General features: G+C 40.0%; 1 protein-coding gene across 3 annotated transcripts in view; it reads left to right on the plus strand.

The window, feature by feature from the left end:
- RBMS2 (RNA binding motif single stranded interacting protein 2) overlaps positions 1 to 24,143 on the plus strand; it is a 256,400-nt gene that overhangs the window by 214,956 nt on the left and 17,301 nt on the right. For all 3 annotated transcript variants that reach the window (XM_053708143.1, XM_053708145.1, XM_053708144.1), the window contains 2 exons: positions 2,770 to 2,877; positions 19,598 to 19,675. In XM_053708143.1, coding sequence (XP_053564118.1) covers positions 2,770 to 2,877; positions 19,598 to 19,675 — 186 coding nt within the window. The remainder of the gene's footprint in view (positions 1 to 2,769; positions 2,878 to 19,597; positions 19,676 to 24,143) is intronic.

Below are 24,143 nucleotides of genomic sequence, written 5' to 3' on the forward strand. Positions count from 1 at the left end.
TCCAATAAACATTCTGGAATTGAGAGCAGTTCTCAATGCCCTTCTGGCTTGGCCCCAGTTAACAACTCGGGGGTTCATCAGGTTTCAGTCGGACAACATCACGACTGTAGCTTACATCAACCATCAGGGAGGGACAAGAAGCTCCCTAGCAATGATGGAAGTATCAAAGATAATTCGCTGGGCAGAGTCTCACTCTTGCCACCTGTCAGCAATCCACATCCCGGGAGTGGAGAACTGGGAGGCGGATTTCTTGAGTCGCCAGACTTTTCATCCGGGGGAGTGGGAACTTCATCCGGAGGTCTTTGCCCAAATACTTCGACGTTGGGGCAAACCAGAGATAGATCTCATGGCGTCTCGCCAGAACGCCAAACTTCCTCGCTACGGGTCCAGATCCAGGGATCCGGGAGCAGTTCTGATAGATGCTTTGACAGCACCTTGGAACTTCAGGATGGCTTATGTGTTTCCACCCTTCCCGCTGCTTCCTCGATTGATTGCCAAAATCAAACAGGAGAGAGCATCAGTAATTCTAATAGCACCTGCATGGCCACGCAGGACTTGGTATGCAGATCTGGTGGACATGTCATCCTGTCCGCCTTGGTCTCTACCTCTAAGACAGGACCTTCTGATACAGGGTCCATTCAAACATCAAAATCTAACTTCTCTGAAGCTGACTGCTTGGAAATTGAACGCTTGATTTTATCAAAACGTGGTTTTTCTGAGTCGGTTATTGATACCCTGATTCAGGCTAGGAAGCCTGTTACCAGAAGGATTTACCATAAAATATGGCGGAAATACCTATACTGGTGCGAATCCAAAGGTTACTCCTGGAGTAAGGTTAGGATCGCTAGGATATTGTCTTTTCTACAAGAAGGTTTAGAAAAGGGTTTATCAGCTAGTTCATTAAAGGGACAGATTTCAGCTCTGTCCATCTTGTTACACAGACGTCTGTCAGAAAATCCAGACGTCCAGTCCTTTTGTCAGGCTTTAGCTAGGATCAAGCCTGTATTTAAAGCTGTTGCTCCACCATGGAGTTTAAACTTAGTTCTTAACGTTTTACAGGGTGTTCCGTTTGAACCCCTTCATTCCATTGATATAAAAATGTTATCTTGGAAAGTCCTGTTTTTAATGGCTATTTCCTCGGCTCGAAGAGTCTCTGAGTTATCAGCCTTACATTGTGATTCCCCTTATCTGATTTTTCACTCAGACAAGGTAGTTCTGCGTACTAAACCTGGGTTCTTACCTAAGGTAGTCACTAACAGGAACATCAATCAAGAGATTGTTGTACCATCCTTGTGTCCAAATCCTTCTTCAAAGAAGGAACGTCTTCTACACAATCTGGATGTAGTTCGTGCCCTCAAGTTCTACTTGCAGGCAACTAAAGATTTTCGCCAAACTTCTTCCTTGTTTGTCGTTTACTCTGGACAGAGGAGAGGTCAAAAAGCTTCTGCTACCTCTCTCTCTTTTTGGCTTCGTAGCATAATACGTTTAGCCTATGAGACTGCTGGACAGCAGCCTCCTGAAAGAATTACAGCTCACTCCACTAGAGCTGTGGCTTCCACTTGGGCCTTTAAGAATGAGGCCTCTGTTGAACAGATTTGCAAGGCTGCAACTTGGTCTTCGCTTCATACTTTTTCCAAATTTTACAAATTTGACACTTTTGCTTCTTCGGAGGCTATTTTTGGGAGAAAGGTTCTTCAGGCAGTGGTTCCTTCTATATAATGAGCCTGCCTATCCCTCCCGTCATCCGTGTACTTTTGCTTTGGTATTGGTATCCCAGAAGTAATGATGACCCGTGGACTGATCACACATAACAGAAGAAAACATAATTTATGCTTACCTGATAAATTCCTTTCTTCTGTTGTGTGATCAGTCCACGGCCCGCCCTGTTTTAAGGCAGGTAAATATCTTTTAAATTATACTCCAGTCACCACTTCACCCTTGGTTACTCCTTTCTCGTTGATTCTTGGTCGAATGACTGGGACTGACGTAGAGGGGAGGAGCTATATGCAGCTCTGCTGGGTGAATCCTCTTGCATTTCCTGTTGGGGAGGAGTTATATCCCAGAAGTAATGATGACCCGTGGACTGATCACACAACAGAAGAAAGGAATTTATCAGGTAAGCATAAATTATGTTTTTTCCGTTCCTTTAACCCATTTTGGAAATGTATGCATTCGATTATCATCCCTATCAAAATAGCATTGTAAAAAATAAAGAAAACACCAAACAAAATATTCTTGCAGCAAAAAATATTCTACATAACTTTACACAAATCATCATCTATTTTACACTCACCCAGTTCTCCCATTTATTTGTGGAATTTAAAAATGCTTAGAGAAATAAGGATCCTCAGCAAGAACACAAAATGAGGCTAGAGGCTGGTGCCAGGTACTTATTGCTATGGTGATCACTTGACGGCTAGAATGACATGAAGCCTCTTATTGGATTGGCGGAACACCACTCTTTCAAATGAAGCGTCACTTCTTTGGTGAGAGAATGATAAAAGTCTCTTTAGTGTTACCAAAATGCCCACAATAGGACCAATGCTATGAGTTATTTTTTATGATCATCACATAGCAGCTGGAAAAACACAGGACGACTTCTTAGAAAGATGAGGTTTGCTACTTTCAAATAAGGGTTCTCGTCTCATAATGCATATTTTTTTGGCAGCAGAATGATACTCCACTACCTAGATTTTGTTCTACATGTTTTTGGCTTTGTCAGTTGATAAATGGTGTGACTGTATATTTATTATTTACACTCTTTCATAGGGCACTGTCCTTACTCCCACTATGGACCATGCTATTTCTATCCAGCCTTCCATGATGGGACATCTGACTCAACAGCTGGGACACCTGTCACTGGGGAGCACTGGAGCGGTAAGAAAAGAAGCATCATTAGTCATTTCCCAAAATACAAACGTTCACTAAAGTAGGATGCCTTAATTTGACGGCATTGTTTTACAATAAAAAAAAAAACAAAAGATCTAAAAATACTTTACATTCTATCAATAGTGTATATATGCTTGTCTATCTCCAGACTGCTGCCAACAATTGTCAGCATAATTCCTCATATTTCTTTTGTAAAATGATGATGGTCCACAGTCCTCCATAAGATATGGGATATATTTTCCGCCACTAGGAGGAGATCAAGAACCCATATCAGAGCTTAAAATCCCTCCCATCTCTCTCTTAGTTTTGTTGTTCGCCTCATAGGAGTTGGTTGAGAATAGAGATTGTTCCAGCTACATCTTATGCTTTACAAATTGGGAGCTCAGACCTATGTGAAACCCGGAGTCCCTAGGGTGTATTATTTACAAAGAAGACAGAAAAGACTCTTCACAGCAGCTGAATGATAATGGGACATAGGAATACTCTGTTACGTGCACAGTATTTCCCTAACAGGACTTCAGCTATAACTACCCTCAGGTGTCACGGTGACTTGTCCCTAACCTCCTCCTGAGGGACACAGATATTTCCTACTGCAATCCTCTGCGGTACTTGATACCTGCACTGCATGGGCTCTCTACTGGATACTGCTGCAGCTGTATTGACGTGGATTGACATGGCTGGTAATCCAGTGGAGTTGTGCTGTGTAAGGTAAGTGACTTTACACAGCACACACACAGCCCAGAGGCTATTTGTAGGTTTTCTGACACAGGTACAGCATAGCCAGGGGAATTAACCTGCCCTTCTCATGACACAATGTTTTCTCCTTTTCAGGTCCCTATCAGTCCTATCATGCTCAGGGATGTAGTCAGACAAGCCTGCCACCCTTTACAGCTCTCTGGGGATACTTTTTGAGGGGCACTTTTTATTATAAGGTGTATGGCCCTTTAAGGAAACCGCCATCTGCTTAATGCATTGAGCGGTTCAGTAGAGGAGGCCGCATGTAGAGGGAACAATTTTTTATTCTCTTAGATGTTTTATGCTTGGTGCATAAATTATCCAAAAGTGATATTTTTTGATTTCCTGAAGCACCGGCTTTTCTCCCAGTGGTAGCTCCACCCCCTCACTGTTTCCAGGCTTTTTTTCCTCAGTATGGAGTCTCTAGAGCTAGAAATAGTGGGTTGTTTGCAGTTTGGGCCGGATCCATATTTAACTTCTGGGGATTTAACTCAGTCTCCTAAGGTAAATGTGCAAAATAATTATTGTGCCGATAACCTAAAGGTTCAGATTTCTAGGCATGAGTTTTTTGAAAGGACATTTAGGCAGCTGTACACCACTTCAGGTTCTTCTGTAATCTACAGTGTACCACTTTTTTGTAATATGTGCAATTATAAATTGTACTGAACATAATGACATATGGTGCCATTACTATTTCTTATACCCATCTGCGCTACTTATTTATAAGTCATTAAACCATTGTACTCCCATCATTGCTAGGGGATGTAAACATAGTTTTTTTATGTCAGTTTGCATTTTATATACTGTTCTACATTTTATGCTCTTTTGAATATTATTTGCAGTAATGTACCTCATGCAGGTTCTGTACACTATTATGATATACAAATTGCTAAAATATGTTTATGTTCATTGCATTTCTAGCAGCACAAATCATTTTTACATAGGCAGAACTTTGGTCTCTGTAGATATTCAAGACATTACATGTCCTATGCTATTAGTGTACACAATTCTATATTATATGCTCCTCCCAAAAAAAAACAACCTTATTATAAACCCCAAGATGGTACTTCACCAAAGATGATGGCGGCAGCACTCCATCTTCATCCCAGCGGTGGTCCTTCTTCATCCCGGCAGCGGTCCATCTTCTAATCTTCATTCCGGTATCGGCGGTGCCGGCAGCCTTCATCCATCTTCAGATCTTAAACACGAAGGTTCTCTACATGCGGTCACCAGCTGCACACTGAATTTTCAATTTGAGGCAGCCCTTTTATTTAGGGATACCCTTGCATCCCTATTGGCTGATTTGCATGTTCAAATTCAAATCAGTCAATAGAATGAAAGCATTTTCTATTGGCTGATTTGAATTTGAACATGCAAATCAGCCAATAGGAATGCAAGGGTACCCTTATATTAAAAGGGTACCTTGCGTTGAAAATTCAATGTGCGGCTGGTGACTGCATGAAGAGGACCTCTGTGTTCAAGATCTGAAGACAGATGAAGACCGCTGTCGCCGCCGGGATGAAGATAAGAAGATGGAGGGCTGCCGCAATCATCTTCGGTGAATACTATCTTTGGGTTTAGAGTTAGGGGTTTTTTTGGGGGGGGGTTGTTTTTATTTTAATCTGGGCAGCAAAAGAGCTAAATGCCAAGACAAAATACCTTTTCAATGCACTTTTTAGAGTACGTTTTTTTTTGTTGTTTTTTTGAGGGGATTAATGTTAGAGGGTTGTAGGTTTTTTTCAGAAAAAGAGCTTGATCACTTTAGAGCAATGCTCTAAAAAGGACAATTTTTTTTATTATTATTTTAACCCCTTAACGGCCGGACTTAGTTGTGCTGATAAATTTACATACCCTGGCAGAATTTTTGATTTCTTGGCCATTTTTCAGAGAATATGAATGATAACACAAAAACTTTTCTTTCACTCATGATTAGTGTTTGACTGAAGCCATTTATTATCAATCAACTGTGTTTACTCTTTTTAAATCATAATGACAAAAGAAACTACCCAAGTGACCCTGATCAAAAGTTTACATACCCCAGTTCTTAATACCGTGTATTATCCCCTTTAACATCAATGACAGCTTGAAGTCTTTTGTGGTATTTATGGATGAGGCTCTTTATCTTCAGATGGTAAAGCTGCCCATTTTTCCTGGCAAAAAGCCTCCAGTTCCTGTAAATTTCCGGGCTGTCTTGCATGAACTGCACGTTTGAGATCTCCCCAGAGTGGCTCAATGATATTGAGGTCAGAAGACTGAGATGGACACTCCAGAACCTTTACTTTATTCTGCTGTATGACAGGTCGACTTGGCCTTGTGTTTAGGATCATTGTCATGTTGGAATGTCCAAGTACGTCCCATGCGCAGCTTCCGGACTGATGAATGCAAATTTTCATACATTATTTCTTGACAACATATTGCATTCATCTTGCCATCAATTCTGATCAAATTTCCTATGCCTTTGTAGCTCACACATCCCCAAAACATCAACGATCCACCTCCGTGTTTCACAGTAGGAATGGTGTACCTTTCATCATAGGCCTTGTTGACTCCTCTCCAAATGTAGCGTTTATGGTTGTGGCCAAAAAGCTCAATTTTGGTCTTATCACTCCAAATTACTTTGTGCCAGAAGGTTTGAGGCTTGTCTTTGTGCTGTTTGGCATATTGTAAGCGGGATACTTTGTGGCATTTGCGTAGTAATGGCTTTCTTCTGACGACTCGACCATGCAGCCCATCTTTCTTCAAGTGTCTCCTTATTGTGCATCTTGAAACAGCCACACCACATGTTTTCAGAGAGTCCTGTATTTCACCTGAAGTTATTTGTGGGATTTTCTTTGCATCCCAAACAATTTTCCTGGCAGTTTTGGCTGAAATTTTAGTTGGTCTACCTGACAGTGGTTTGGTTTCAACAGAACCCCTCATTGTCCACTTCTTGATTAGAGTTTGAACACTGCTGATTGGCATTCTCAATTCCTTTATATCCCTTTCCTGTTTTACACAGTTCAACCTTTTCCCGCAGATCCTTTGACAATTATTTTGCTTTCCCCAGAAACGTCAGTGCAGCACTGGATGAAAGATGCAAGGGTCTGTCAGGAGTCCAGAAACTCATTGACCTTTTACACACACACTAATTACAAGCAAACAGATCACAGGTGAAGATGGTTACCTTTAATAGCCATTCAAACCCCTTTTTTGTCAACTTGTGTGCATTTTATCAGGCCAAAATCACCAGGGTATGTAAACTTTTGATCAGGGTCATTTGGGTATTTTCTGTTGTTATTATGATTTAAAAAGAGCAAACACAGTTGATTGATAATAAATGGCTTCAGCCAAACACTAACCATGAGTGAAGGATATGTTTTTGTGTTATCATTCATATTCTCTGAAAATGGCCAATAAATCATAAATTCTGCTAGGGTATGTAAACTTATGAGAATAACTGTATATATCTACATTGGAACATAGTTCTGATGTAAACAAATAAGTAAAAAAAAATTGAAATGACGCAATCGTTCATGCGTGATTTTAATGATCTGATCGTCTGGGGGGAGTGACTGACGCTAGACACGCCCTCCAGCCCGCGATCCGAGTGTGGTTAGGACGGCATAGAACATCCTAAGGGCGTTAAGGGGTTAAGGTAGTTAGGTTTTTTTGTTTGTAAAGCTAGGGTTAGTCTATTTTTGGGTTAACTTAATGGTGTTAGGTTAGGGGGTTTAGATGTTAGTGGGTTACTTTGCCTTGGGGGCTTGCGGTTTAGGGGTTAATAGTGTATGTTACTTTGCGATGTAGGGGGCTGGCGGTTTATGGGTTATTAGTGTACATAGGTAGTTTCCATGTTGGGGGCTGGCGGTTTAGGGGTTAATAGTGTAATGCCGACTTTGCAGTGGACTATGTGGCGGTTTAGTTTTTTTTAGAATAAGGGTCTTATGGTGATTCGGGTTAGCACGCAAGTAGGGTGTTGGGTATTGTTTTCCACTTTTTTTGGCTCCTTTGACTTCTATGGGGCAATAGATTATCACACGCGCTATAATGCAAGTTCAGCTTTTTGTCAGGTTAGTACTGGAGCGATAACTTTTTACTTTCAACTCGTAATACCAGCACAACCCGACTCGCGCAAACAGTTTAATGGTAACGCAGTTAACGGTCTAGCGAAAGCTCTAACTAGCACTCCCCTTGTAATCTATCCCTATATGAATAATTTATGTGCACATACGTTTATAATGCAAATACTGAGCATTAATCATGAATATTTTCATGAACTATGTACATTGTGCATTTACTTTGAAAGTATATACAGTCTCTGCTTATTCTGGATATGGATTTATAAGTATCTAATGTGTACCTGTTGGTCTATGTGCTGCTCCTCTAGTCCGTAGGGCTACGTGACAGTCTAAATATGTGCATATGCTTAAGTAGGAAACATGCATACTACATCTGATATTTATGTAATGTATTATTATTATTATTATCGGTTATTTGTAGAGCGCCAACAGATTCTGCAGCGCTATAAGCAAAGCGGGAGTACAACAAAACAATTATAGGGATCAAATGGGTAGAGGGCCCTGCCAAGAGTTGCACTGTTGTAGTCAGCTCTTAAGAAGGTGATCTACAAACAGCTGGACTTTTAGGCTTACATGCTAAAGGGGTTCAGGGAATAGCAATGGAGGAGAGGAACTGGTATTAGGAAAGGTTAGCGTAGGTTGTATGCATCCCTGAACAGTAGAGTCTTTAGGGAGCACTTGAAGCTTTTAAAATGTACAGATTTATTAAACTTTGAATAAACATTGGTATAAGTTTATACATTTTAGGATCCATCCGGAAAAATAGTTTGGATATCCTGACTTATTCTCTTTGTCCTTTAAGAGATCAAGTGTTTTTGTTCTCTTTAAAGCAGAGCCCTCCTGATTGACCAGTGGTCATATCTAAATGTTGACTATGATCTGCCACTTTTATAAAAGGATTTGGAGGATAGGGGAATAATTAATCCTAGTACCTGTGTAACCTCAGGGTCAAGAGTTTTTACCCCAATCTGTTCATTGCTCACAAGGATTTACAGTCCTGTACTGGGTGTAACATCTCTAAACATGTTGGTCAAGATTCTTACTTGTATAATGGGAATATCCCTGACGTTTTTTCCCCCCCTTAATCCAATTGTCAGTTTATGGCTATTATAGACCTCAAGGATACTTGTCTGCACATCCCTAGACACAGGGATTACTTTCAGTTCCTGAGGTTTGTATATCTGCAAAACTATGCCAGTTTGCTACTCTGTGTTAGATGCAATCTTGACGTTGATCAGAATCAGGACATTTCAGTTGCTCTTTATCTGAATGACATACTAGTGTAAGCTTATTTCCTTTCAATAGATATTGCTGATACTCACAAGCTTTTGTCTTCATTCAAGACCATGGTTGGAGTATCGATGTACCCAAAAGCATATTATATCCTGCCATAAGGGTGGCATTTACAGGACTCCTATTTGACTCAATCCTTATGCAGCTAGTTTCCTGATGGAACTTTGCAATATAAATATTCAGAGGGTATGTCTCTTCCTACCATGAGCTACATTCCATTGGTAGCTCAGTGCATGGTGGCAGTGGATCTTATGGTAGCTGCGTTAGACACAGTTTATTTTGCCCCCTTTTCATTTGAGACCCCTTTAATGGGTATGCTACCTTAGTGGTCAAATACATATTTACATTTGGCATAGAGATTGCTTCAAATTCTCAGTCGGTCAATCTTTTTCTTGAGGACAGTATGTCTGTCTTTGACCCTTGGGACATCATTCCTTTGTCAGTCTTGGTATACTGTGCCAACTGATGCCAGTCTCTCAGGCTTGGTGGGTGGTCTGGGTTACTCAAAGAGTGCAATGAGTTTGGTATACTCTGAGGTAAGGTTACCAACCAACATTCTGGAACTTCAAGCAATAATTTCAGCAGTCAATCGGTCCATCCAAGAGAGTGGTCCTCTTCATTAGGACTTTTTTGATCACTTAGTGATCAAAATGGTCTTACAGGTCCAGGTGACCTCTCACTTAAATCACATGCTTCCAAGTTATTCTGCAGATCAAAGGATCGAAAGGCTCACATAGTAGACACCTAGATATGTCCTTGGGACTTTCATCTAGCATACCTGTTTCCTTTACTTCTCTTCCAAGTCATTACATGGATCAACATAACAAATTTTTATTTTTCCAGCCTGGCTCTGCAGGATTTGGTAAAGTGCAGATTTTCTCTTGCTCTCCATGGCTTCTTCCTCTGACACAAAATCCATTAGGATATCAAATCTCTAAATGTAATGGTGTGGAGTTTGAATTCCTAGTTTTGAGACATAGAAGTTTCTCAGATTTGTTCTTTGAAACTTTGATGCAAGCCAGAAAACATGTAACTAAAAAAATGTATTACAAGATATGAAAGGTATATTCTAAGTGGTGTGCTTCCAGAGGCTTTTCTTGGTATTCCTTTAGGATTTTTAGAAGCCTTCAGTTTTCTCAGGATGGCCTTGATAAGGGTTTGTCCTCTTTTTTTTTTTCTATTTTATTTTTTCATAGGAAGTTGGCTAAACTTACTGAGGTTCAGTCTTTTGTCCAGGCATTAAATAGAATTAGACCAATTTTGATTCCTATTTATCCACTCTGGAATCTGAATCTACTTTTCTCTGTATTGCAAGGTTCTTCTTTTTGAACCAAGGCATTCATTGATTTCTACTATTATCTTGGAAAGTACACTTTCTATTAGCATTCTCTTCAGCAAGGGGAGTTTCTGAACTGTTACCCTTGTCTTGTGATTCTCCATTTCTAATTATTCACAAGGAGAGGGCTATACTTTGTACCCAAAAAAATGTTCTTCCTAAAATAGTTTATTAGGAAAATACCAATCAAACGGTTGTTTCTTCATTGTGTTCAGATACTGCTAACTTTATAAGTAGCGGCTATTACATAATCTGGATGTAGTCAACACCCCAGAGGCAGAAGTTTTTTTCATTTTTTGCGATGAGATTTCTTTTAGTGAAAATTTTTCTGCAGTATCTTTAAGAAGCTGGTGTTGCTGTGTTTGCTGCCCTTACTCAGTGTGCATGAGGACAGGTTCATGTACAGCCTGTGTATACACCATACACACACACACACCATATACACACACACCCCATATATACACACACACATCATATATACACACACACATCATATACACACACACCATACACACACACACCATACACACACACACACCATATACACACAGACACACACACCATATACACACACACATATACCATATACACAGACACACCACATACACACACAACACACACACACACACACCACATATATATACACACACACACACACCATATACACACACCACATACAACATACACACACACACACTTATTAAAGAACAAAGTATTTTGGTTGGCTCCTAGAATACATTTGTTAAGCCCTGACTTACCTTTTCTGCAATGTGCTGTTCCCTGTACCGCACTGAAGATCAGGAAGTGAGAGGAAATTGAAAAGAGAGGAACATAGCAAATATTTCCATTGAGATAGAACGGAACAGTGACACCCGCAGGCAGAAATAAAAAGTGCAGGCAATTTTTTTTTTAACTGACACTGCCGTTCTTTCTGCAGAGATCCTTCACTTTCTGCGATAAGAACGCAGATCGCACAGTGTTCTGCCTTGGGGGTCAACACTTTGAAGTTCTGTCTACAAGCTTGCTAAAGATTCCAGACAAGCTTCTAGTTTGGTTTTTCTCTACTCTTGGAATTTGTACAAGGGCAGAAAGCTCCTAAGGTAGCGTTGGTCTCTTTGCTCAAATAAGTGATTCACAAAGCTTATTTGAAAGTTGAAAAGTCACCTACTATGAGTATTCAGCTCTTCTACAAGAGCATTTGCAACATTGTGGGTTTTTAAAAAATGATGCCCCTTTGGAGCAGATTTACAAAGCTGCAACATGTCTTCTCTGCATACCTTTTTCAGAGTTTATTGCTTTGAGGTTTTCCTTTTTCACAAGCAGCTTTTGGCAGGAAGCCTCTTCAGGCCGGATTCTCAACTAAGTAAAAACTGCCAGAAAAATTGTCGCACCCTTTCCGTAACATAGACCATCTGCTTGGGTATTAATCCTATATGTTATGGAGGACTGTGGACTTCAGAGCTCTGGTTAACTGTTTTGTGAAGCTTAAAAGTTGCACAAAACACATCAATAATACATGACTAAGTACCCTTACACTCATAATAACACCATCCTATAAAAATAATTTAAAAAACAATATAGCACAAAAAAAAGTTATAAGGGCTCAAAGATATGAGGTCTCAGGTGTTACAACGAAAAACAAAGTGCATTGGAGCCCTTTTAGTTAAGTAGATGAAAACCTGTAAAAGCATATTTATGCAATATTCATATTTAATTAAGTGTTATACTGTGCATGTACTGTAAATATTTCACATTCCAATGTTGTGCACATAGAATAATATGTTCTAAGTCTTTCTAAATAGATATTCCTATATCTGTATATATCTACATTATATATATATATATATATATATATATATATATATATATATATATGCATATCTATATATTGAACCAAAATATCATAAGATATATATGTAGAAATATGTATTTATAAATAAATATAACATATTTTTAAATGTAAAGAACATTTAGATTGGGAAATATTCATATTTTCATGTTGGGTTAACGCAAATGAGAATATGTGACCGGGTTTGCGCGAGAATGAGGTGTTTTTCCACTTTTTCTTCTCCATTGACTGCTATTTGGGGAATACGTGAATGCGCACTCAATATTCTAACTTCGGCTTTTTGCGCTTGTCGGGTTTGCACAAGAGCAAAAACAGTTTTACATTCAACTCGTAATACGAGTGCAACCCGACAACTAAAAAGCTTACTTCTAGTGCAATTAATGCTCGAACTGAAGCCTTAATTTGCGTTTCACTCGTAATCTGGCCCTATATGTTTCCTATTCTCTACTCGGCTATACATTAAACTAGAGAGAGGTGGGAGCGATTTTAAGATCTGATATGGATTCTTGACCACCTCCTAGTGCCGGGAAATATATCCCATATGTTAACGAGGACTGTGGACCATCATCAGTCCGACAGAAAATAATTTATCTAATAAGCATAAATTAATTTTTTTGTCTTTTAAAGAAATATGACACAGGAAGTCTTCATTTGAATTTGGATGGAAGAGGTTATTTTCTCCAACATAGGTGTGTCCGGTCCACGGCGTCATCCTTACTTGTGGGATATTCTCCTCCCCAACAGGAAATGGCAAAGAGCCCAGCAAAGCTGGTCACATGATCCCTCCTAGGCTCCGCCTTCCCCAGTCATTCTCTTTGCCGTTGTACAGGCAACATCTCCACGGAGATGGCTTAGAGTTTTTTTAGTGTTTAACTGTAGTTTTTATTATTCAATCAAGAGTTTGTTATTTTAAAATAGTGCTGGTATGTACTATTTACTCTGAAACAGAAAAGAGATGAAGATTTCTGTTTGTAAGAGGAAAATGATTTTAGCAACCGTTACTAAAATCGATGGCTGTTTCCACACAGGACTGTTGAGAGGAATTAACTTCAGTTGGGGGAACAGTGAGCAGACTTTTGCTGCTTGAGGTATGACACATTCTAACAAGACGATGTAATGCTGGAAGCTGTCATTTTCCCTATGGGATCCGGTAAGCCATTTTTATTACAGAAAGAAAAAAAGGGCTTCACAAGGGCTTTTTAAGACTGTAGACATTTTCTGGGCTAAATCGATTTATATTTTATACTCCATAGCCTTGAGGAATTATTTTAATCTTGGGAATTATGTAAAATAACCGGCAGGCACTGTATTGGACACCTTATTCTCTAGGGGCTTTCCCTAATCATAGGCAGAGTCTCATTTTCGCGCCTGTATTGCGCACTTGTTTTTGAGAAGCATGACATGCAGATGCATGTGTGAGGAGCTCTGATACATAGAAAAGACTTTCTGAAGGCGTCATTTGGTATCGTATTCCCCTTTGGGCTTGGTTGGGTCTCAGCAAAGCAGATACCAGGGACTGTAAAGGGGTTAAATATAAAAACGGCTCCGGTTCCGTTATTTTAAGGGTTAAAGCTTCCAAATTTGGTGTGCAATACTTTTAAGGCTTTAAGACACTGTGGTGAAATTTTGGTGAATTTTGAACAATTCCTTCATACTTTTTCGCAATTACAGTAATAAAGTGTGTTCAGTTTAAAATTTAAAGTGACAGTAACGGTTTATTTTAAAACGTTTTTTGTACTTTGTTATCAAGTTTTTGCCTGTTTAACATGTCTGAACTACCAGATAGACTGTGTTCTGAATGTGGGGAAGCCAAGGTTCCTTCTCATTTAAATAGATGTGATTTATGTGTCACAAAATTTAGAGAAAATGATGCCCAAGATGATTCCTCAAGTGAGGGGAGTAAGCATGGTACTGCATCATCCCCTCCTTCGTCTACACCAGTCTTGCCCACACAGGAGGCCCCTAGTACATCTAGCGCGCCAATACTCCTTACTATGCAACAATTAACGGCTGTAATGGATAATTCTATCAAAAACATTTTAGCCAAAATGCCCACTTATCAGCGAAAGCGCGACTGCTCTGTTTTAGAAAATACTGAAGAGCATGAGGACGCTGATGATATTGGTTCTGAAGGGCCCCTACACCAGTCTGAGGGGGCCAGGGAGGTTTTGTCTGAGGGAGAAATTTCAGATTCAGGGAAAATTTCTCAACAAGCTGAACCTGATGTGATTACATTTAAATTTAAATTGGAACATCTCCGCGCTCTGCTTAAGGAGGTGTTATCCACTCTGGATGATTGTGAGAATTTGGTCATTCCAGAGAAACTATGTAAAATGGACAAGTTCCTAGAGGTCCCGGGGCCCCCCGAAGCTTTTCCTATACCCAAGCGGGTGGCGGACATTGTAAATAAAGAATGGGAAAGGCCCGGTATACCTTTCGTCCCTCCCCCCATATTTAAAAAATTGTTTCCTATGGTCGACCCCAGAAAGGACTTATGGCAGACAGTCCCCAAGGTCGAGGGGGCGGTTTCTACTCTAAACAAACGCACCACTATACCCATAGAAGGTAGTTGTGTTTTCAAAGATCCTATGGATAAAAAATTAGAAGGTTTGCTTAAAAAGATGTTTGTTCAGCAAGGTTACCTTCTACAACCAATTTCATGCATTGTTCCTGTCACTACAGCCGCGTGTTTCTGGTTCGATGAGCTAGAAAAGGCGCTCAATAATAATTCTTCTTCTTATGAGGAGATTATGGACAGAATTCGTGCTCTCAAATTGGCTAATTCTTTCACCCTAGACGCCACTTTGCAATTGGCTAGGTTAGCGGCGAAAAATTCTGGTTTTGCTATTGTGGCGCGCAGAGCGCTTTGGTTAAAATCTTGGTCAGCGGATGCGTCTTCCAAGAACAAATTGCTTAACATTCCTTTCAAGGGGAAAACGCTGTTTGGCCCTGACTTGAAAGAGATTATCTCTGATATCACTGGGGGCAAGGGCCACGCCCATCCTCAGGATAGGTCTTTCAAGGCCAAAAATAAACCTAATTTTCGTCCCTTTCGCAGAAACGGACCAGCCCCAAGTGCTACGTCCTCTAAGCAAGAGGGTAATACTTCTCAAGCCAAGCCAGCCTGGAGACCAATGCAAGGCTGGAACAAAGGAAAGCAGGCCAAGAAACCTGCCACTGCTACCAAGACAGCATGAGATGTTGGCCCCCGATCCGGGACCGGATCTGGTGGGGGGCAGACTCTCTCTCTTCGCTCAGGCTTGGGCAAGAGATGTTCTGGATCCTTGGGCACTAGAAATAGTCTCCCAAGGTTATCTTCTGGAATTCAAGGGGCTTCCCCCAAGGGGGAGGTTCCACAGGTCTCAATTGTCTTCAGACCACATAAAAAAACAGGCATTCTTACATTGTGTAGAAGACCTGTTAAAAATGGGAGTGATTCATCCTGTTCCATTAGGAGAACAAGGGATGGGGTTCTACTCCAATCTGTTCGTAGTTCCCAAAAAAGAGGGAACATTCAGACCGATCTTAGATCTCAAGATCCTAAACAAGTTTCTCAAGGTTCCATCGTTCAAAATGGAAACCATTCGAACAATTCTTCCTTCCATCCAGGAAGGTCAATTCATGACCACGGTGGATTTAAAGGATGCGTATCTACATATTCCTATCCACAAGGAACATCATCGGTTCCTAAGGTTCGCATTCCTGGACAAGCATTACCAGTTTGTGGCACTTCCGTTCGGATTAGCCACTGCTCCAAGGATTTTCACAAAGGTACTAGGGTCCCTTCTAGCGGTGCTAAGACCAAGGGGCATTGCAGTAGTACCTTACTTGGACGACATTCTGATTCAAGCGTCGTCCCTTCCTCAAGCAAAGGCTCACACGGACATTGTCCTGGCCTTTCTCAGCTCTCACGGGTGGAAAGTGAACGTAGAAAAAAGTTCTCTATCTCCGTCAACAAGGGTTCCCTTCTTGGGAACAATAATAGACTCCTTAGAAATGAGGATTTTTCTGACAGAGGCCAGAAAATCAAAACTTCTAAACTCTTGTCAAATACTTCATTCTGTTCCTCTTCCTTCCATAGCGCAGTGCATGGAAGTAATAGGTTTGATGGTAGCGGCAATGGACATAGTTCCTTTTGCGCGCATTCATCTAAGACCATTACAACTGTGCATGCTCAGTCAGTGGAATGGGGACTATACAGACTTGTCTCCGACGATACAAGTAAATCAGAGGACCAGAGATTCACTCCGTTAGTGGCTGTCCCTGGACAACCTGTCACAGGGGATGAGCTTCCGCAGACCAGAGTGGGTCATTGTCACGACCGACGCCAGTCTGGTGGGCTGGGGCGCGGTCTGGGGACCCCTGAAAGCTCAGGGTCTTTGGTCTCGGGAAGAATCTCTTCTACCGATAAATATTCTGGAACTGAGAGCGATACTCAATGCTCTCAAGGCTTGGCCTCAGCTAGCAAAGGCCAAGTTCATACGGTTTCAATCAGACAACATGACGACTGTTGCGTACATCAACCATCAGGGGGGAACAAGGAGTTCCCTGGCGATGGAAGAAGTGACCAAAATCATTCAATGGGCGGAGACTCACTCCTGCCACTTGTCTGCAATCCACATCCCAGGAGTGGAAAATTGGGAAGCGGATTTTCTGAGTCGTCAGACATTTCATCCGGGGGAGTGGGAACTCCATCCGGAAATCTTTGCCCAAATTACTCAATTGTGGGGCATTCCAGACATGGATCTGATGGCCTCTCGTCAGAACTTCAAGGTTCCTTGCTACGGGTCCAGATCCAGGGATCCCAAGGCGACTCTAGTAGATGCACTAGTAGCACCTTGGACCTTCAAACTAGCTTATGTATTCCCGCCGTTTCCTCTCATCCCCAGGCTGGTAGCCAGGATCAATCAGGAGAGAGCATCGGTGATCTTGATAGCTCCTGCGTGGCCACGCAGGACTTGGTATGCAGACCTGGTGAATATGTCACCGGCTCCACCATGGAAGCTACCTTTGAGACGAGACCTTCTTGTTCAAGGTCCGTTCGAACATCCGAATCTGGTCTCACTCCAACTGACTGCTTGGAGATTGAATGCTTGATCTTATCAAAGCGAGGGTTCTCAGATTCTGTCATTGATACTCTTGTTCAGGCCAGAAAGCCTGTAACTAGAAAAATTTACCACAAAATATGGAAAAAATATATCTATTGGTGTGAATCTAAAGGATTCCCTTGGGACAAGGTAAAAATTCCTAAGATTCTATCCTTTCTTCAAGAAGGTTTGGAGAAAGGATTATCTGCTAGTTCCTTGAAGGGACAGATTTCTGCCTTGTCTGTGTTACTTCACAAAAAGCTGGCAGCTGTGCCAGATGTTCAAGCCTTTGTTCAGGCTCTGGTTAGAATCAAGCCTGTTTACAAACCTTTGACTCCTCCTTGGAGTCTCAATTTAGTTCTTTCAGTTCTTCAGGGGGTTCCGTTTGAACCCTTACATTCCGTTGATATTAAGTTATTATCTTGGAAAGTTTTGTTTTTGGTTGCAATTTCTTCTGCTAGAAGAGTTTCAGAATTATCTGCTCTGCAGTGTTCCCCTCCTTATCTGGTGTTCCATGCAGATAAGGTGGTTTTACGTACTAAACCTGGTTTTCTTCCGAAAGTTGTTTCTAACAAAAACATTAACCAGGAGATAGTCGTGCCTTCTTTGTGTCCGAATCCAGTTTCAAAGAAGGAACGTTTGTTGCACAATTTGGATGTTGTTCGTGCTCTAAAATTCTATTTAGATGCTACAAAGGATTTTAGACAAACATCTTCCTTGTTTGTTGTTTATTCTGGTAAAAGGAGAGGTCAAAAAGCAACTTCTACCTCTCTCTCTTTTTGGATTAAAAGCATCATCAGATTGGCTTATGAGACTGCCGGACGGCAGCCTCCTGAAAGAATCACAGCTCATTCCACTAGGGCTGTGGCTTCCACATGGGCCTTCAAGAACGAGGCTTCTGTTGATCAGATATGTAAGGCAGCGACTTGGTCTTCACTGCACACTTTTACTAAATTTTACAAGTTTGATACTTTTGCTTCTTCTGAGGCTATTTTTGGGAGAAAGGTTTTGCAAGCCGTGGTGCCTTCCATCTAGGTGACCTGATTTGCTCCCTCCCTTCATCCGTGTCCTAAAGCTTTGGTATTGGTTCCCACAAGTAAGGATGACGCCGTGGACCGGACACACCTATGTTGGAGAAAACAGAATTTATGTTTACCTGATAAATTACTTTCTCCAACGGTGTGTCCGGTCCACGGCCCGCCCTGGTTTTTTAATCAGGTCTGATAATTTATTTTCTTTAACTACAGTCACCACGGTATCATATGGTTTCTCCTATGCAAATATTCCTCCTTTACGTCGGTCGAATGACTGGGGAAGGCGGAGCCTAGGAGGGATCATGTGACCAGCTTTGCTGGGCTCTTTGCCATTTCCTGTTGGGGAGGAGAATATCCCACAAGTAAGGATGACGCCGTGGACCGGACACACCGTTGGAGAAAGTAATTTATCAGGTAAACATAAATTCTGTTTTTAAAAGTAGTAGATACATGGTATTAACTTAAAGAGACTTAAAAACCAACATTTTTCTTTCACAATTCTGATACAGCATACTGTTTTAAACAACTTTCCAATTTACTTCTATTATCTAATTTGCTTTGTTCTTGGTATTATTTGTTGAAAATCATACATAGGTAGGTTTAGTAGCTGGAAATTAGATGTTGACTGGTGGTTGCACATAAATGGCACTTGTCATTGGCTTAACGATAAATTCATCTAGCTCCCAGTAGTGCATTGCTGCTCCTTCAATAAAGGCTACCAAAAGAATTAACAAAATTGATAATTGAAGTAAACTGGAAAGTTGTTTAAAACTCTATGCTCTTATCTTATTAGTTTTCAAACCTGTCCTTGGGCTTTCCCAACAGGCCAGATTTTCAGGATTACCTTGGATGAGAGCAGGTAAAAAAAACTATGTTTACTAATCAGCTGATTTTTTCACCTGTGCTATAGTTCAGATATCCTCAAAATCTGTCCTGTTAAGGGAGGACTAAGGACAGGTTTGAAAACCAGTGCGATATCTGAATCCTAAAAGATTAAAAATTGGGTTTCATGTCCCTTTAAGATAAAATGAATTGATAAATATGTGGATTAAATGACATAAAATTGATGATTACAATGTATGACCTCAAAAACCTTTTTAAATAGGCAGTTTCTTAAACTGGCCTGCTGGGTCTATGAAACTTGATCATACTGCACACTTTCTTTACCTCTTATCTACTTAAACAGTTTAAGATTAATATAAGATAAATAATAGACTTCATGTGTCATGTATGGACGATTTAGAATAAGTTAAACTTCAAAATAAGTTTTTTTGAATCTTTGTGAATTGTTGTATTCATTTTTTCTTCACTCACAGTATATGCCAGCTGCAGCCGCTATGCAGGGAGGTTACATCCCCCAGTACTCGTCCGTGCCTTCTACTGTCTCCGTAGAGGTGAGATTGTGCGCAAAGTAATTTGCAGGTTGTGAAGGATGCACAGACAGGGTGAAATTTTGTATTTATGTAGGATGCAGGAAGGATGCTATCAATGATACTAACCTGCAATACATCTATATAAAGTACAGGTCTCAATGTTAGTACTGATACAGTAATTAGACATTCATTTGCATAAGCCATTCATTTATTAGACCTGCCAACCTATTACTACTGTCTTAATAAGACCTGTAACTGCTGTCTGAATGAGAGCTGTAGCTCCTGTCTGAATGAGACCTGTAGCTCCTGTCTGAATGAGACCTATAGCTACTATCTGAATTAAAAACTTAAAGCTAGAGGGATATACAAGTTCAAAAAGAAAATACTGTAATATGTTGGTGCTTTTTATTATTGCACTATTGTTTTCATATAACTCTGTTAGTAGTACTACACATATAAACACATACTGTGTGTGTGTGTGTGTGTATATATATATATATATATATATATATATATATTTATTTATATTTTTCATGTAATTGGCAAGAGTCCATGAGCTAGTGACGTATGGGATATACAATCCTACCAGGAGGGGCAAAATTTCCCAAACCTCAAAATGCCTATAAATACACCCCTCACCACACCCACAATTCAGTTTTACAAACTTTGCCTTCTATGGAGGTGGTGAAGTAAGTTTGTGCTTAGATTCTACGTTGATATTCGCTTCTCAGCATTTTGAAGCCTGGTTCCTCTCAGAGTACAGTGAATGTCAGAGGGATGTGAAGGGAGTATCACCTATTGAATGCAGTGGTTTTCCTCGCGGGGGATCTATTTCATAGGTTCTCTGTTATTGGTCGTAGAGATTCATCTCCTACCTCCCTTATTCAGATTGACAATATACTCTTATATTCCATTACCTCTACTGATAACTGTTTCAGTACTGGTTTGGCTATCTGCTATATGTAGATGGGTGTCTTTCGGTAAGTATGTTTTCATTACTAAGACACTCAGCTATGGTGTATCACTTTATGCATTTAATATAAAGTTCTAAATATATGCATTGTATTTATATTTGCCACGAGTCAGGTTTATGTATATTTCCTTTTGCAGACTATCTGTTTCATATTTGGGAAAAAACATATTTAGGGAAAAAAAATTCTTACCTGGGATATAGTCTTTTCTCAATTGACTACTTTTTCATTAAATTTTGCCTGCAAAATTAGGCTTGCGAGGGAGCAAAATGCCAAAGTTTATTGCATCATTCTTGGCGCAATAATGTTTTTGGCACAAAGATACGTCCGATGACGCAAATTCGTCATTTCCGGCATCTTAGTTGACGCTGAGTTCCTTGCACAAGGTTGCGTCTTCAATGTCGCGAGTGTGCCATTTCCGGATGTTGTTGGCGCCCAAAATGTTTGCGTTGTGCATCATATTTGGCGCCAAACAATTTCATTATTTAAAACCCCATTCCTATATGCCTCTTGCCTTTTTCTATGTCATGCTGTTTGCATTTTTTTCCCATTCCTGAAACTGCCATATAAGGAAATTGATAATTTTGCTTTATATGTTGTTTTTTCTCTTACATTTGCAAGATGTCTCAATCTGATCCTGTCTCAGAAACCATTGTTGGAACCCTGCTGCCTGATAACAGTTCTACCAAAGCTAAGTGCATTTGTTGTAAATTTGTGGAGATTATATCTCCAGCTGTGGTATGTAATAGTTGTCATGATAAGCTGTTACATGCAGAGAATGTGCCCATCAGTAATAGTACAATTCTTGTTGTTCCTTCAACATCTAATGTACATGATATACCTGTGAATATAAAAGATTTTATTTCTGATGCTATTCAGAAGCCTTTATCTGTTGTTTGTTCTAATAAACGTAAAAGGTATTTTAAAACTTCTCATTAAGTTGATGAATTTTCAAATGACCGACAACATACTGAATTATCCTCCTCTGATGAGGATCTATCTGATTTAGAAGATCCTTCCTCAGATATTGACACTGACAAATCTACTTAATTATTTAAAATGGAGTATATTCGTTCCTTGTTAAAAGAGGTGTTGATTACATTGGATATTGAGAAAACTAGTAATCTTGATATTAAAACTAGTTAACGTTTAAATTCTGTTTATAAACCTCCTGTGGTTACTCCAGAGGTTTTTACAGTTCCTGGTGCCATTTCTGATATGATTTCTAAGGAATGGAATAGGCCTGGTACTTCTTTTATTCCTTCTTCAAGGTTTAAAAAATCGTATCCTTTGCCAGCAGTTAGATTGGAGTTTTGGGAAAAGATTCCCAAAGTTGATGGGGCTATTTCTAATCTTGCTAAACGTACTACTATTCCTATGGAAGATAGTACTTCTTTTAAAGACCCTTTAGATAGGAAACTTGAATCCTATCTAAGGAAAGCTTAATTATATTCTGGCTATCTTCTCAGGCCTGCCATTTCTATGGCTGATGTTGCAGCTGCATCAACTTTTTGGTTGGAAAGCTTAGCGCAACAGGAAATGGATCCTGATTTGTCTAGCATTGTTCACTTGCTTCAACATGCTAATCATTTTATCTGTGATGCCATTTCTCTTGTTAAGTGTATTCAGTCCACGGGTCATCCATTACTTATGGGATTATATCTCCTTCCCAACAGGAAGTTGCAAGAGGATCACCCAAGCAGAGCTGCTACATAGCTCCTCCCCTCACATGTCATATCCATAGATAGGTCGTTGTGAGAGGTCTGTGGTGTTTTTTATACTTAGTTTATTCTTCAATCAAAAGTTTGTTATTTTAAATGGCACCGTAGTGTGCTGTTTGTTCTCAGGCAGTATTTAGAAGAAGAATCTGCCTGCGTTTTCTATGATCTTAGCAGAAGTAACTAAGATCCACTGGCTGTTCTCGCACATTCTGAGGAGTGGGGTAACTTTCAGAAAGGGAATAGCATGTGGGGAATCCTGCAAACGAGGTATGTGCAGTAAATTATTTTTCTAAGGAATGGAATTGACTAAGAAAATACTGGTGATACCGATGTAATGTAAGTACAGCCTTAAATGCAGCAGCGACTGGTATCAGGCTGATGAATGTATGTACAATAAGTAATTTTCTAAGGAATGGAATTTGACTAAGAAAATACTGTTAATACTGAAGTATTATATAAGCCTTAACTGCAGTAGAAGCGACTGGTAGCAGGCTTATTAATAACACTACCTAACTTTTAAAGTGTATGTTTAAAACGTTTACTGGCATGTTATTCGTTTTTTGTGAGGTACTTTGGTGATAAATCTTTTGGGGCATGATTTTCCACATGGCTGTTGTTTATTTCTATATAGAAACGATTAACTGAGGTTTCCCACTGTTGTAATAGGAGTGGGAGGAGCCTATTTTAGCGCTTTTTTGCGCAGTAAAAATTCAGTTTCAGTCTTCCTGCTTCTTCCTCCTTGATCCAGGACGTCTCTAGAGAGCTCAGGGGTCTTCAAAAGTCATTTTGAGGGAGGTAATCAGTCACAGCAGACCTGTGACAGTGTGTTTGACTGTGATAAAAACGTTAATTGTTAAATTGATTATCCGTTTTTGGGTATTAAGGGGTTAATCATCCATTTGCTAGTGGGTGCAATACTTTTCTAACTTAATACATTTACTGTGAAAATTTGGTTGCTATAACTGATTTGGTTAATTGTTATTTCAACTGTGACGTTTTTTTGTGCTTTTTAAAGGCGCAGTAGCGTTTTTTTATATTGCTTGTAAATTTATTTGAAAGGATTTTCCAAGCTTGCTAGTCTCCTTGCGAGTCTGTTTAAACATGTCTGACACAGATGAATCTGTTTGTTCACTATGTTTGAAGGCCAATGTGGAGCCCCACAGAAATATGTGTACTAAATGTATTGATGTCACTTTGAATAAAAGTCAATCTATATCTGTAAAGAAATTATCACCAGACAACGAGGGGGAAGTTATGCCGACTAACTCTCCTCACGTGTCAGTACCTTCGCCTCCCGCTCAGGGGGCGCGTGATATTGTGGCGCCAAGTGCATCAGAGAGGCCCATACAAATCACTTTGCAAGACATGGCTGCTGTTATGACAGAGGTATTATCTAAATTGCCTGAATTAAGAGGCAAGCACGATAGCTCTGGGTTAAAGGGACACTGAACCCAAATTTGTTCATTTGTAATTCAGAAAGAGCATGCAATTTTAAGCAACTTTCTAATTTACTCCTATTATCAATTTTTCTTCGTTCTCTTGCTATCATTTTTAAAAAAAATAAGGCATCTAAGCTTTTTTTTGGTTTCAGTACTCTGGACAGCACTTTTTTATTGGTGGATGAATTTATCCACCAATCAGCACGGACAACCCAGGTTGTTCACCAAAAATGGGCCGGCATCTAAACTTACATTCTTGCATTTCAAATAAAGATACCAAGAGAATGAAGATAATTTGATAATAGGAGTAAATTCGAAATTTGCTTGAAATTTCATGCTCAATCTGAATCACGAAATT

Source organism: Bombina bombina, chromosome 3, assembly GCF_027579735.1.
Source record: "Bombina bombina isolate aBomBom1 chromosome 3, aBomBom1.pri, whole genome shotgun sequence".
NCBI lineage: Eukaryota > Metazoa > Chordata > Amphibia > Anura > Bombinatoridae > Bombina > Bombina bombina.